Genomic DNA, 15526 nt, shown 5'->3' with positions numbered 1-15526 from the left:
ACAAGGAACTGACTCATTGGAAAAGACCCTGATGCTGGGAAAGACTCAAGGCAGGAGAGGAAGCAGACAACAGAGGACTAGATGGTTGGATGGCATCACTGACTCAATGGACATGAGTTTGAGCAAGTTCCAGAGTTGGTGATGGACAGGGAAGCCTGGCGTGCTGCAGTTCATGGGGTCACAAAGAGTTGGACACAACTGAGTGACTTAACAGACTGACTGAACAAGGCTTTCAATAATCCCTCTTTCTAACTCTCATACTCCTTACTTTGAATATAAAAAGCACTTTCTTCATTTACCTCTTCAACATATTTTTCCTTGTTTTATCAATGTTTATATGTAATATATTTATACATTCAATGCCGAGAAAAGAGTAAGCTGAATAAATTGAATAAAGCACAAAAGTTTCCTACCTGATTGAGATTAAGATTGTTTTCAATACTCAGGGGAATCAGATGAGGCAATACTTTTCCAGCCAGCTGCTCTTTGGTGATTCCCAACTTCTTATGGGTAAATGTACATTTGTAAATACCTGATTTAAAAAAAAGAATGTTATAATTCAATACTACAAAATTAATAGAAATCAGAAAAACAATGTATCTATATAAAATCTCTTGATAATCAGTACAGTTACAAATTTTTCCTTATAAATGCTTTAAGAAGAATGTTCTTACATATGTATCAGAATGATTTCAGCTTTACTGTCGGTTTAGATTTAACATACCATGACACACTTATCCCATATTCTTTGGCTAAAAATAGTGTAACTGTAAAAGCCTGTATTTTTTTGGGTAGATATACACATCTGAACGCAGAATTCCAAAGCATAGCAAAGAGAAATAAGAAAGCCTTCCTATGTGAACAATGCAAAGAAACAGAGGAAAACAACAGAATGGGAAAGACTAGAGATCTCTTCAAGAAAATTAGAGATACCAAGGGAACATTTCATGCAAAGATGGGCACAATAAAGGACAGAAATGGTATGGACCTAACAAAAGCAGAAGATATTAAGAAGAGGTGGCAAGAATACACAGAAGAACTATACAAAAGACCTTAATGACCCAGTAACCACAATGGTGTGATCACTCACCTAGGGCCAGACATCTTGGAGTGTGAAGTCAAGTGGGCCTTTGGAAGCATTACTGCAAACAAAGCTAGTGGAGGTGATAGAATTCCAGCTGAGCTATTTCAAATCCTATAAGATGATGCTGTGAAAGTGCTGCACTCAATATGCCAGCAAATTTGGAAACCTCAGCAGTGGCCACAGGGCTGGAAAAGTTCAGTTTTCATTCCAATCCCAAAGAAGAGCAATGCCAAAGAATGTTCAAACTACCACACCACTGCACTCATTTTACAGGCTACCAAAGTAATGCTCAAAATTCTCCAAGCTAGGCTTCAACAGTAAGTGAACTGAGAACTTCCAGATGTTCAAGCTGGATTTAGAAAAGGGAGAGGAACCAGTGATCAAGTTGCCAACATCTACTGGATCACAGAAAAAGCAAGAGAATTCCAGAAAAATACTTCTGCTTCACTAACTACGCTAAAGCCTTTGATTGTGTGGATCACAATAAACTGTGGAAAATTCTTCAAGAAATGGGAATACCAGATCACCTTACCTGCCTCCTGAGAAATCTGCATGCAGGTCAAGAAGCAACAGTCAGAACTGGACATGGAACAACAGACTGGTTCAAAATTTGGAAAAGATTATGTCAAGGCTGTATATTATTACCCTGCTCATTTAACTTCTATGCAGAGTACAATCATGAGAAATGCCAGGCTGGATGAAGTACAAGCTGGGATCAAGACTGCCAGGAGAAATATCAATAAATTCTGCTAGGCAGATGAGACCACCCTGTGGCAGAAAGTAAAGAAGAACTAAAGAGCCTCTTGATGAAGGTGAAAGAAGAGAGTGAAAAAGCTGGCTTAAAACTCAACATTCAAAAAATGAAGACTACGGCATCTGGTCCCATCATTTCATGGCAAATAGACAGGGAAACAATGGAAACAGTGAGACTTTATTTTGCAGGGCCTCAAAAATCACTGCAGATGGTGACTGCAGCCATGAAATTAAAAGATACTTGCTCCTTGGAAGAAAAGCTGTGACAAACCTGCACAGTGTATTAAAAAGCAGAGACATTACTTTGTCAACAAAGGTCTATTTAGTCAAAGCCATGGTTTTTCCTATAGTCATGTATGGATGTGAGAGCTGGACATGAATAAGGCTGAGCACTGAAGAACTGATGCTTTTGAACTGTGATGTTGGAAAAGACTCTTGAGAGTCTCTTGGAGAGCAAGAAGATCAAACTAGTCAATCCTAAAGGAAATCAATCTTGAATATTCATTGGAAGGACTGATGCTGAAGCTGAAGCTTCAATACTTTGGCCACATAATACCAAGAGCTGCCTCATTAGAAAAGGCCCTGATGCTGGGAAAGATTGAAGGCAGGAGGAGAAGGGGACAATAGAGGACGAGATGGTTGGATGGCATCACCAAGTCAATGGACATGAGGTTGAGCAAGGCCCGGGAGATGGTGAAGGACAGGAAGCCTGGTGTGCTGCGGTCCGTGGTCAGCAGAGTCACACACAACTGAGCGAGACTGAACAACAATGACCGTACCAGGAAAAGCCTATTCGAATCAGGTATAGTTCTTACAGTGTAGCAGTAAGGCTACAGAAATGTCTCTGTATTCTGAACACAACTAAATATATATTTCATACTACTCACTCAAAAGTATCTAAGCATAGGTCCTATACCTTTATTCACTTCAACCAATCAGACTCAACATCTCTAAACTTTAATAATTTAACTCCACACAATCCTTCCCTGTTGTCTTACATATTTACTCAACTTTCAAGACCCTGCTGTTATACCTATTTCACAAAGCCTTCATTTGGTAAACTGGGCACATTTGCTCCTCAATCTCTGAATGCTTTCATTGCATAAGAGTTTTGTATATAAGCTAAAGCTTTAGAACACACTACCTCCTATTATTCTCCAGTGAATGCACACTTCACTTATATATTCAAAGATCTCTGTGTGCCCACTAAATGCTTGTTTGCAGAGCACTATGCTCATTACTTTCCCTTCATTTGGTCTCACTGAACTCTCACAAAACTCCTTTAATGATATTATTTTACCCTTATGTGATAGATAAAGAAACTTTTCAAAGTCAATCCAGGAACTGGCACAGCCAGAATTGGGGTTAGGGCTCTTTTCACTGTATCAGACTCCTTGTCAAGAAGACTAATTTCCTTGAGCTCAAAAGTTTCATAACGTATCAGAAAACTTCTATGTCCACAGAGGTCCACAACAGATTACTTACTGACCATTCCTATAAATATTTACTGAGGATATTCTATAAATCAGGTGCTATAGTAGGTATTTAAGATACATGGGTGAATAACATAGATTTTCTTCAAAATTAACACAGAACTTCAAGTTTAGTAACTTGTTAATGTTTATGTGATTCTACAGCTAATAGTATAGCAGACCCCAGCATTTCCAGATTGGACTTCAACTATTTATAAACAATTTCAGAGTTTTTTTAATAGAGTGATTTATAATTAGCACGCTGACGACTAGAAGGTGCTGTAAGGCTCATAATGCTTTATCAGCACTTAGCATTGAAAAATATATGCTCATATTTTGTTGTTGTTGCTTAGTTGGTAAGTTGTCTCCAACTCTTTTGCAACCCCATAGGCTGTAACCCACCCGATTCCTCTGTCCATGGGATTTCCCAGGCAAGAATCCTGGAGTGGGTTGCCATTTCCTTCTCCAGGCAATCTTCTCAACTCAGGGACTGAACCCATGTCTCCTGCATTGGTAGGTAGGTTCTTTACCCGTAGGCCACCACGGAAGCCCTGTGTTCATATTTAAACATATCTAAATTAAGAGCCAACTCTACCACTTTTTAGCTGTATAATCTTGAATAACTTACTTCATTTAGCTAAACCTCATGGCCTTATTGTAAAACAGAAATAAAAGTACCAAATCTCATTAGATTTTAGAGAGGACAAAATAAGATAATGCAGAAAGGACTTAGCAGAGTGCCTCTTATTAATCAGGTAACAAATAAACATTAGGTATTACTATTATGATTGGTATCAGCATTTCAAGTAGCTTTGTTTGCCTCTCTTATTTAGTATCATTTTTAGAGGGAAAACTACATGCTATTTGCGAAGTTGGGATTCACAAATGTTTTTATCCCTTTGTAAATGTCAGGTACTACCACTTTTGCTAAAATTAACAGAGGGAAAAGCTACATCATGGCATTTACACCATCATTCTTCAGTTACATGAAAAGAGAGCAAAATGGTTTTACAGACTGAGAAGTTTACTTGCATGATTATAAAACAGTAAAGTAGCATCAAATGACATTAAGTTTTCAGCTACCTAAAATTCCCATGAGGACCGCAGGTTCCTTGGATGGAATTTGTTGTAAGAAGGGTAGAATATCATCAAGTACAAACCATTTATCCAAGTATTCCAAAATCTTTCCTAAGCACACTAATGAATTTACACGTACCTATTAAAAGAGGTAAACTGAATTAGTCATTTAAAGTCTTCACAATCTAGACCAAAGTATGTTAAGCATGAGTCTAATCTTCATATATGTTAAAATCTCAAAAATGAAAAAAAAGTTAAAAGCTCTCATCCTTTATTAATATAGAAAATTCACATATTTATAAATTTCCCTGATTTGTTTCAGAAAAATTTATGATTGCTTTACCAGGACACTAAGTAGCTAAAGGCAAAGAATGATATTACTTTCATGTCATTTTAAATAAAGTAATTAGGATTTGAGAAGCTTTACTATATATTTGCTTGCCAAGAATATTTTCTTGAGGTCATTTGAACTATTAAAAGGACTATATTCTCCCAACAAATAATTAATTTTACTGGGCCTCTAGTATATTTCTCTAATTCATGTTCAAGTCATTCTTAAATATTTTAACAATATGTGAAAATTCTATCTGCCATACCTGAAGTTTTATATTTCTAAATGTATTTTTAATATAGTTACTAAAACCTGGTATTTAGGACTCTTTTATCAAAATTTTATCTATAGTCTCTTGACTATTTTGATAAACATTTCACACCCTACTTTCTTTGCTAGAATTTTTTAAGATAGAATACTTTGAATCAGGATCATAATATTAATAAAATTTTTTTAAGTAAACTAAGAAAAGCAGAAAACAATTTAGGTGGTTTAAAAAAATAACTTGTGGCTTAAAGCGAAAGAGGATTAAGAAAAAAATTACTTGAATTTTCTACTGGAGCACTAGCAGACAGAGTAATGTCAGGGATGGAATACTATAAAATAATATATCTGGGCAAACTACAGCTATTGCTCACTTTCACTGTACTATTTATAGGCTACTTAGAGCCAAGATGAAACATATGAACAAACTATAAAAAGATTACTAAACAATAAGAAAATTACTAAGCCAATGAGAAGTGAGAGACAAATAAAAATATGTAATTACTTACAGCAAGGGAAGATGTTTGCAGACATGCATTCTTAATTCTTGGTATCAGAGCATTTTTCATGGATGGGTAGTCTATAAGATTTGCAAAGGTTGGAATGATGTTTAGACAGAGTTCCTATTAATAAAATAAATTGGATCAATCTCAGAGAAACATATTAAAAAGCATTTTGTATTTGCATGGTTAATTTTGTCACATAGTTGAAATAAACTCTTATCTATCATTTGATCCTTTCAAAAGCTATTTGAAAGAAAAATACTTATTATCAATTTTCTACTTTACAGCCTGAGAAAACAGGCTCAGAAGACCTCACTCAAATTCATGCTAGGTCACACAACTAGCACATATACCAAAATTTCCTGATAACATTCCTAATTTCTTTCTCTGAAAACACAATTCTTCATTTAGTTTTAAAAACAGGAACATCTTAAAAAAAGAAAGTAACATCTAAGTTTTGCTATCTCTCATGAGAGAAAAATCAAATATTATACCAATTCATGTAAAACTATTCCTCCTAAATAATGAATTTCTTAGCTGTTACAATATCCATATCATGGAATATAACACAAATATTTTAAAATACATGTTCAAAGATTGTTTAATAATATTGATGATAAATGTAATAAAACACTATTATATCATTCCAATTTTTAAAACATGTATCTGTCTACAGACTTAGGAAAAAGAACTAGAAGGATATATCTGGAAATGTTAACTGAACTGTGGGCACCTCTGAGAGAGGATTTAAATTTTCTTTATATTGATATTTTCAAGTATTTCTAAAATCTGAAACTAAAGCAAATATAACGGATAGAAATAGGAAAAGTCATTTAAAACATTCTTGTTAACTAATGCTATGCCACAGTGTAAATGACTGGAACTGGGAACTCTTGAGTATAACAGAGGAAAGGAAGGATGATGGAGGATTGTATGAGATAAGAAAAAGAACAGGAAATGGCTTGAGAAAAAACTGGCTGAAGAACCCGCATCTCAGATATCTTATAAGGCAGAATGATTCTTATAGGAAAGCACAAAAGAGATTACTGAAGAAAATAGAGGTATAAATGTGTATCAGAGAAGGAGTTATTGATGATATCTGGCAAACAAAGATATAGTTATTTGTAGTTAGCAGACAGAAATGAATTAATCACTAAGAATCTGATATGAGAATTTTGGCAAATATTTTATCTACTTAAACTTATTCCCAGATTTCCAAAAGGCAGACAGAAAGAAGAGAGTTAATATTAATATCCATTCAGAAGTATAATAATTAAGCAGGTGACATAATTTGAAGATAAGAAATACAAGCTACGTTTAAGGGACTGTTTTTCCACAGTTGGTAGAAGAGAATGAGCAAGGCTGAGCAGTCAGTGAGACACCGTGCTCCTGTTACCAGAGGGGAACAGTAAAGTTCAGTCTTTAATTCGTCTGAGACAGACTGGACTAAACACGCCATATATGCACTATGCCATACAATCTAGGAGTAGGTTATAAAGAGGCAAATGTCTAAATCACTTAGCTAAAGGAGGGGAGAGCTCTCTCCATACAAGGAGACCTAAGAACAGGGGACTGAAAAAATAAAACAAAAAGAAGTCCAATTAGCGTGTTTGCAGCAACTTCTGCCTTTTACGTTCTGTTTTCTCTATAATCGGTGGTGGGGAGGGGAGAACGAACACAAGTTCTCCATGTAATTTTAAAGGTAAATAATTTTAAAAACTGGTTCTCATTTATCAATGTCTCTAATGATCCTAACTTTTCTAAACCATCTTCTTATTTTCCAAATGTTTTTCTAAATTCTCTCTAGCCTCTTAAATGTTCATAGTTCCAATCAAACTTCACTTTAAAAATACCACTCCAAAAATGAATTTCACAAGTTACTTCCTAGCCTTCTTACTTGCATGAGACGTGAGGAAAAGAGATTTTTGTTTCATGCTCTTGCTCTCTGTCCCAAACCTTAGACAGGTTTTAACTTTATCAGACTCTTACCAAGCAATGCAGATACTAGTTAATTGGACTGGTGACTGAACACTTCCACTGAAATGACATCAGAAATGCTGGTTTCTAAAACTTGGCAAAGTTGCACAAGTCCATTTGAATTATATATTAATTATTTTAGTAAAATACTGGCTGATAACTTATTTGCCGAACTAACCCCCTTATGAAGAAAAGACTTCCCTGGTGGCTCAGACAGTAAAGCGTCTGCCTACAATGCGGGAGACCCAGGTTCGATCCCTGGGTGGGTAAGATCCTCTGGAGAAGGAAATGGCAACCCACGCCAGTATTCTTGCCTGGAGAATCCCATGGATGGAGGAGCCTGGTAGGCTACAGTCCATGGGGTCGCAAAGAGTCGGACACAACTGAGCAACTTCACTTCATTTCATTTTATGAAGAAAAATGACTTTCACATCACTTTACCCTCTCTTTCCTCCCTAATCTCGCTGAATATATAATCAGGTTGGTTACACAGGGCCTGTGGGAATGTTTCAAGCTGTAATTCACAGTTCCTTTGGAAAGTGCCAAAAAGTAACAGTAAGTACACCTTTCCCAATCATTCCATGTCATTTGGACAAAGGAAATAAGAAATGATGTTATAAGGAAAAAATTTTAAATCAACTTCACAACTTTGAATAATATAAAAGACCTCAGATAAAGACTGAAGTGAATCAAAAAAGTGACCATGTATGTATGGTATTAGGTTCACATTAAAAAAAAAAAAAAAGCTTGGTCATCAGCTTATAAAAATTAAACTTCTATGTTTTTCTTTACTAGAATCTCTACACTGGCAAAGAGAGTATAAACTTTTAAATATGAAACCTTTTATGCAATGAGATGTTCCTTCTACAGTAGGGGGGAAAAAAGCTCAAACTAAATTATACTTTTAATAGCAATCCAAACTTTTTTTTCCAGATAATCCATAGAACCAAAATTTTAGTAGCAAAGAACTAAAAGTTTGGCAAAGTATGAGATGAACCAGAAGTTTGGCAAAGTATGCAATGTTTTAAAGCACTTCTGTAACATGAATGCATGACTTTTCATGCATTAGGGATGCTCACACTAAATTATTATCTGCTTTTCTATCTACCTGCTATACACATTAACTTCAATTCAAAAGCAACAACATTTCTGAATAGAAGACTGAGTTACCAAGCATGAAAAAATCACGAGTATGGGCAGTACCCGCTTAATGCTTCCATAAGAAAAAGGCACATACATGTTTGTCATTTTCATTCATATGTTAATTACTCATTTAGGAAGAAGGTATATAGCAATCCAAACTATAGTAAATCAAACCTTCCAGAATAGTACATTTCTGATAAGTAAAAAGAACAATAATCATTTTACTTTATTAATACCGGTATAGGAGTGGATATACTTTAAAAGTACATAATGAAATTCACTAACTCATTAATATGTATTATTGAGCCTTATATACAAATTTTATGACAAACTTCAAACGTACTTTACTTTTTTCTTTTGCTTTACTAATCAAAATCACCATTAAAAGAAAAAAACTGAATATTATACCTGGATCTGAATGGAGGGAGCCTCTAGGGCTCTGTAAACCATTGGTAGGACACTGTTCTTTATCTCGTCAGGAGGAGTTTTGGTTAGTAGCAGATCCATTTTTTGGAGGAAGATTAATAAAATCTGTGTATACAAGAGGAACAATGTATCAAAGTCTAGAATTTTTATTCCACTTTACATATGCCAAAATTTAAAGTTGCTTCAAAAGGATAAGTTATGTGTTTTGACACTTACCATGTTGCTAGCCTGAAGGCATGGAAGACAAAAACATATAAATCAAGTCTCTTATGTTTCTAGAAGTACAATATTTAACATCTGTTCTTGGCTTAAATATTTAAATAAAAGCTAATTTCCTAACTTTCATGTATCTTCAGTAATACATCACTCACCCACAAGTACCAACTATCTAGAAAGCTACTGGGTAAAAAATAAAAGTCTGGGGGCAGCAAAGTCAGACCTTGCAAAGAAGTAAATTACATCACTTGGCTTCTATGAAGTTCAAAACAAGAAAAGGTACAGAAATGAAAAGGACTGTCAGGAAAAATTCTAGAAAGAAACATTTTCAGTTGTCCCTGATCATTTGTCTGCCACCACATAGTGATAGGAACAAACCATCCCTTCTATTTATGCAGACTAGTTTTGTCAAGGCTCAGTTAAAATTTTTCAGAAGGGATTTTTAGCTAGACTAGTAAGGGGGAAAAAAATGCAAAGAATGAAGGCAAGTAAGTGCTCAGATGATATAGATTCCTTAGGCTCCTATATGATGCACAGCTTGGTGGACATGAGACTTCACTGCTTTTTTCCCAGACACCTTGACCATGTTTGGAGAACTCTGCTTCAAACCCTACAGTTCCCTCACCTGCCCCTTTCTTAGGCAAAGGAACTCTTGCCTTACTACCACAGACTTCCTTCTGTTTCCCTCCCTTCAAGGGAAGGACCACAAACAGCCTGTCATTAAACCGTTAAATTAGGTAATCAACAGTTTACCAATAAGTTACTGCCATGTAGTATCAGAAACTTAGTAATATTTCCCACGTGCTAGAAAATTTCAATTAATTTCAACAACTCCTTTCACTTCAGAAATGATGAAAATAGAAGCTGTAAGAGAGTAATAACTTGTCCAAGGAAATGAAGGTGGCCAGATTCTAACTGAAGTATGGGACCCTACTGCTCCCTTAAATCCAAGTCCACCTTGAATCTGGGGGATAAATATTTTAATAGAGTCTATATCAGATTCTAATTTAAATTTTCTCTTAACAACACACATATTACTTCCACGGTGCTAGAAGCATTTTCCCTCTTCTAGTGAAACTATTTATTAGCAATAAAATAAAGGGAACAATTGGCACAAACCATCTACAAATTAAAGATTCAATAACAAAGCTGAAAAACAGAAATATTTAAAAGTGCAGGAGAAAAATAAATATTTTACTAAATCTGTAACATTCAGTAAGGTCAATGGGAACAATATAACACATGTAAAATCTCACTACAATTTGTTTTTTGAGACAGTAACTTGTTGAGAACTATAGACATTCACTTGCAAAGTTCAACTATAACTTTAGGAATGGTTCACTTCAAGCATATGAAAAATAGCTTCTGACTAATGGAAAAGCAAGTCTTTCACATTTACCTCAATTTTTAAAAAGCCAGATATCCATTCCTTTTGTTTTCAGTGATAGTTATCATTGATTAAGACCACTGAATAACCGCAGATAAACAGGAAAAAATAACTACATACATACCTGGATTGGCTCCTGCTGTTTAAAGACAGGCCCAAGTTCAGGTAGAATTAACTTAACATATTCTTCTTTGGTACATTCTTCAGCAATGAGTAGAACATTGGGCAAAACAAAAGGTACCATGTCAGGGTTTACAAATTCTGAAGTCAAACAAGGCAAAATTCTCTGCACAATCACACGCTGAAAAGCAAAAATGTTTTCTTAAAATTAATCTTTATATCAGGTTTTTGTATTAACATTGAAGTTAAGCATCTAACACCCCCAATCCCTTTGGGTAAAGTGACTATATAATTGATAGTTGAAACTGGGACACTTTTGAGAATAAAATATTACTACTGCTAACTATGCCAGGACAAAAGACATAACCTGGGAACATTACAGAGAAAGGGGGACATATGGTCACTCTTTAGGAAAACTTTCCTAATTAGTCTTCATTAATATAGTTCTCCTCTTAATTTCTTCATTACTTATGACTTATATCCCATATTGTAAATTATAGTTTTGTGCACGTTAACTCCATCTACATTTACTAAAAGGGCCTTGAAAACAAGGACAATATTTTGTTTCCCATTTATTCTCCAGGGCGTCTAGGTAAAGGGCTAGACAAACAGTATATAACCAATGAATATCTGATAGATTAAACAATGGAATTATTTTTACAAAAGAATTAGCTAGTTTTCCAGACAGTGGCTTTTTCAGCATTCATTAATATTTTTAGACTACATTATCCTCACAATTTACTAAGCCAGGAAGGGAGAGTAGAAGAACTGGAGAGACGAGTATCATACCAAAGTAACCTCTTAATTGCTAGTGAGACAGTGATTTCCACAACAGTTTACAACTTCTCTTCTGATGTTTAATGTCCAAGTGCTGACAGAATGTGGTCCACTGGAGAAGGGAATGGCAAACCACTTCAGTATTCTTGCCTTGAGAAGCCCATGAACAGTATAAAAAGGCAAAAAGACAGGACACTGAAAGATGAACTCCCCAGGCTGGTAGGTGTCCAATATGCTACTGGAGATCAGTGGAGAAATAACTCCAGAAAGAATGAAGGGATGGAGCCAAAGCAAAAGCAACACCCAGTGTGGATGTGACTGGTGATGGAAGCAAGGTCTGATGCTGTAAAAAGCAATAATGCATTGGAACCTGGAATGTTAGGTCCATGAATCAAGGCAAATTGGAAGTGGTCAAACAGGAGATGGCAAGAGCAAACGTCAACATTCTAGGAATCAGTGAACTAAGATGGACTGGAATGGGTGAATTTAACTCAGATGACCATTATACCTACTACTGAGGGCAGAAATCCCTTAGAAGAAATGGAGTAGCCACCGTAGTCAACAAAAGAGTCCGAGATGCAGTATTCAGATGCAATCCCAAAATCAACAGAATGAACTCTGTTCGTTTCCAAGGCAAACCAGTCAATATCATGGTAATCCAAGTCTATGCCCCAACCAGTAACGCTGAAGAAGCTGAAGTTCAATGGTTCTATAAAGACCTACAAGACCTTTTAGAACTAACACCCAAAAAAGATGTCCTTTTCATTATAGGGGACTGGAATACAAAAGAAGGAAGTCAAGAAATACCTTGAGTAACAAGCAAATTTGGCCTTGGAATACAAAATGAAGCAGGGCAATGACTAATAGAGTTTTGCCAAAGAACACACTGTTCATAGCAAACACCTTCTTCCAACAACACAAGAGAAGACTCTATACATGGACATCACCAGATGGTCAACACCGAAATCAGATTGATTATATTCTTTGCAGCCAAAGATGGAGAAACTCTATACAGTCAGCAAAAACAAGACCGGGAACTGACTGTGACTCAGATCATGAACTCCTTATTGCCAAATTCAGACGTAAATTGAAGAAAGTGGGGAAAACCACTAGACCATTCAGGTATGACCTAAATCAAATCCCTTACAATTATACAGTGGAAGTGAGAAATAGATTTAAAGGACTAGATCTGATAGAGTGCCTGATGAACTATGGACAGAGGTTCGTGACACTGTACAGGAGACAGGGATCAAGACTATCCCCAAGAAAAAGAAATGCAAAAAAGCAAAATGGCTGTCTGAGGAGGCCTTACAAATAGCTGTGAAAAGAAGAGAAGCCAAAAACAAAGGAGGAAAGGAAAGATATAAGCATCTGAATGCAGAGTTCCAAAGAATAGCAAGGAGAGATACGAAAGCCTTCCTCAGCGATCAATGCAAAGAAATAGAGGAAAACAATAGAATGGGAAAGACTAGCAAGAAAATTAGAGTTACCAAGGGAACATTTCATGCAAAGATGGGCACAATAAAGGACAGAAATGGTATGGACCTAACAGAAGCAGAAGATATTAAAAAGAGGTGGCAAGAATACACAGAAGAACTGTACAAAAAAGATCTTCACGACCCAGATAATCATGATGGTGTGCTCACTCACCTAGAGCCACACATCCTGAAATGTGAAGCCAAGTGGGCCTTAGGAAGTATCACTATGAACAAAGCTAATGGAGGTGATGGAATTCCAGTTGAGCTATTCCAAATCCTAAAAGATGATGCTGTAAAAGTGCTGTACTCAATATGCCAGCAAATTTGGAAAACTCAGCAGTTGCCATGGGACTGGAAAAGGTCAGTGTTTATTCCAATCCCAAAGAAAGGCAATGTCAAAGAATGCTCAAACTACTGCACAATTGCACGCACCTCACACGCTACTAAAGTAATGCTCAAAATCTCCAAGCCAGGCTTCAGCAATATGTGAACCGTGAACTTCCAGATGTTCAAGCTGGTTTTAGAAAAGGCAGAGGAACCAGAGATCAAATTGCCAATATCTGCTGGATCGTGGAAAAAGCAAGAAAGTTCCAGAAAAACATCTATTTCTGCTTTATTGACTATGCCAAAGCCTTTGACTGTGTGGATCACAATAAACTGTGGAAAATTCTTCCAGAGATGGGAATACCAGACCACCTGACCTACCTCGTGAGAAACCTGTATGCAGGTCAGGAAGCAACAGTTAGAACTGGACATGGAACAGACTGGTTCCAAATAGAAAAAGGAATACGTCAAGGCTGTACACTGTCACCCTGCTTATTTAACTTCTATGCAGAGTACATCGTGAGAAACGCTGGGCTGGAAGAAACACAAGCTGGAATCAAGATTGCTGGGAGAAATATCAATAACCTCAGATATGCAGATGACACCACCCTTATGGCAGAAAGTGAAGAAGAACTAAAGAGCCTCTTGATGAAAGTGAAAGAGGAGAGTGAAAAAGTTGGCTTAAAGCTCAACATTCAGAAAACGAAGATCATGGCATCCGGTCCCATCACTTCATGGCAAATAGATGGGGAAACAGTGGAAACAGTGGCTGACTTTATTTTTTTGGGCTGCAAAATCACTAGATGGTGCTTGCAGCCATGAAATTAAAAGACGCTTACTCCTTGAAAGGAAAGTTATGACCAACCTAGACAGCATATGGAAAAGCAGAGACATTACTTTGTCAACAAAGGTCTGTCTAGTCAAAGCTACAGTTTTTACAGTAGTCATGTATGGATATGAGAATTGAACTATAAAGAAAGCTGAGCTCAGAAGAATTGATGCTTTTGAACTGTGGTGTTGGAGAAGACTCCTGAGAGTCCCTTGGACTGCAAGGAGATCCAACCAACTAAAGGAGATCAGTCCTGGGTGTTCATTGGAAGGACTGATGTTGAAGCTGAAACTCTAATATTTTGGCTATCTGATGCGAAGAGCTGACCCATTTGAAAAGACCCTGATGTTGGGAAAGACTAAAAGCAGGAGAAGGGGACGACAGAGGATGAGATGGTTAGATGGCATCATCAACTCAACAGACATGAGTCTGGGTAGACTCCAGTAGTTGGTGATGGACAGGAAGGCCTGACGTGCTGCGGTTCATGGAGTCGCAAAGAATCGGACACTACTGAGCGACTCAACTGAACTGAACCCTTCTAATTTTTTTATCCTATTTAATTATTTTTCCACCATGTAAAAAAGATCCACTAAACTTTTATGACTTCAGTCGGTAGCCTTTTAGACATTTATGTATCCTTGGGAAAAGTTATATTTTGGGGGCAAGTGTTATTATAGTGAAGTCAAAGTAAATTTTAAATGCTTAACTCCTGACTACAATAACAGACTGATCAACAACAAACCTTAGGCTTCCCTGGTGGCTCCAGTGGAAAAGAACCCACCTACCAAGGTAGGAGATACGAGTTCGATCCCTGATACAGAAAGATCCCACATGCCACAGAGCAACTAAGGCCGTGCACCACATCTATTGAGGCTGTGCTCTGCAACAAGAGAAGCCACCGGAATGGGAAACCTGTGCATCACAATTAGAGAGTAGCCCCTGCTTGCTACAACTAGAGAAAAGCCCATGTAGCAACAAAGACCTAGCACAGCCAAAAATACATACATGCAACTCCCCTCTCTGCAACCAAGTGGAAGACAGCATATAATGGAACATGGAGAAGGGACCATTTGTTTAAAAAAACAACAACAAACCTTAGGCAGTTTTGGCAGAACCTTTGGCAGTCCTTTGAAAAACTGTGATTTCTGAAGGTTATCTCTTTGGAATAAGGTATCAAAATATTGCAGTGTTACTGCACCAACATCATCAAAGAAGGGAATCTAAAAACAGAAAAGTAAAATTATTTTGATAAATATTGAAATACTTCTCATATGTGAAACTGACACAGTATGGTGAAAAAAATACTCAGAAACATTTAGCAAAATGCTTAAGACAACTTAATAAAAATTCTAATTGTAAAAATCA

The 15526-nt window shown here is 36.5% G+C and overlaps 1 protein-coding gene across 3 annotated transcripts in view; it reads right to left on the bottom strand.

Annotated features, from left to right (window-relative positions):
• SCYL2 (SCY1 like pseudokinase 2) overlaps positions 1-15526 on the bottom strand; it is a 57288-nt gene that overhangs the window by 8759 nt on the left and 33003 nt on the right. For all 3 annotated transcript variants that reach the window (XM_061417018.1, XM_061417020.1, XM_061417019.1), the window contains exons 8-13: positions 15256-15381; positions 10758-10934; positions 9013-9135; positions 5491-5604; positions 4393-4525; positions 414-532 (exon numbers count right to left, since the gene is read on the bottom strand). In XM_061417018.1, coding sequence (XP_061273002.1) covers positions 414-532; positions 4393-4525; positions 5491-5604; positions 9013-9135; positions 10758-10934; positions 15256-15381 — 792 coding nt within the window. The remainder of the gene's footprint in view (positions 1-413; positions 533-4392; positions 4526-5490; positions 5605-9012; positions 9136-10757; positions 10935-15255; positions 15382-15526) is intronic.

The sequence above is a fragment of the Bos javanicus genome, chromosome 5 (genome assembly GCF_032452875.1).
Source record: "Bos javanicus breed banteng chromosome 5, ARS-OSU_banteng_1.0, whole genome shotgun sequence".
In the NCBI taxonomy this organism is placed as follows: domain Eukaryota; kingdom Metazoa; phylum Chordata; class Mammalia; order Artiodactyla; family Bovidae; genus Bos; species Bos javanicus.
The sequence above is the reverse complement of the archived record's forward strand: the minus strand, read 5'-3'. Positions and strand labels throughout refer to the sequence as shown.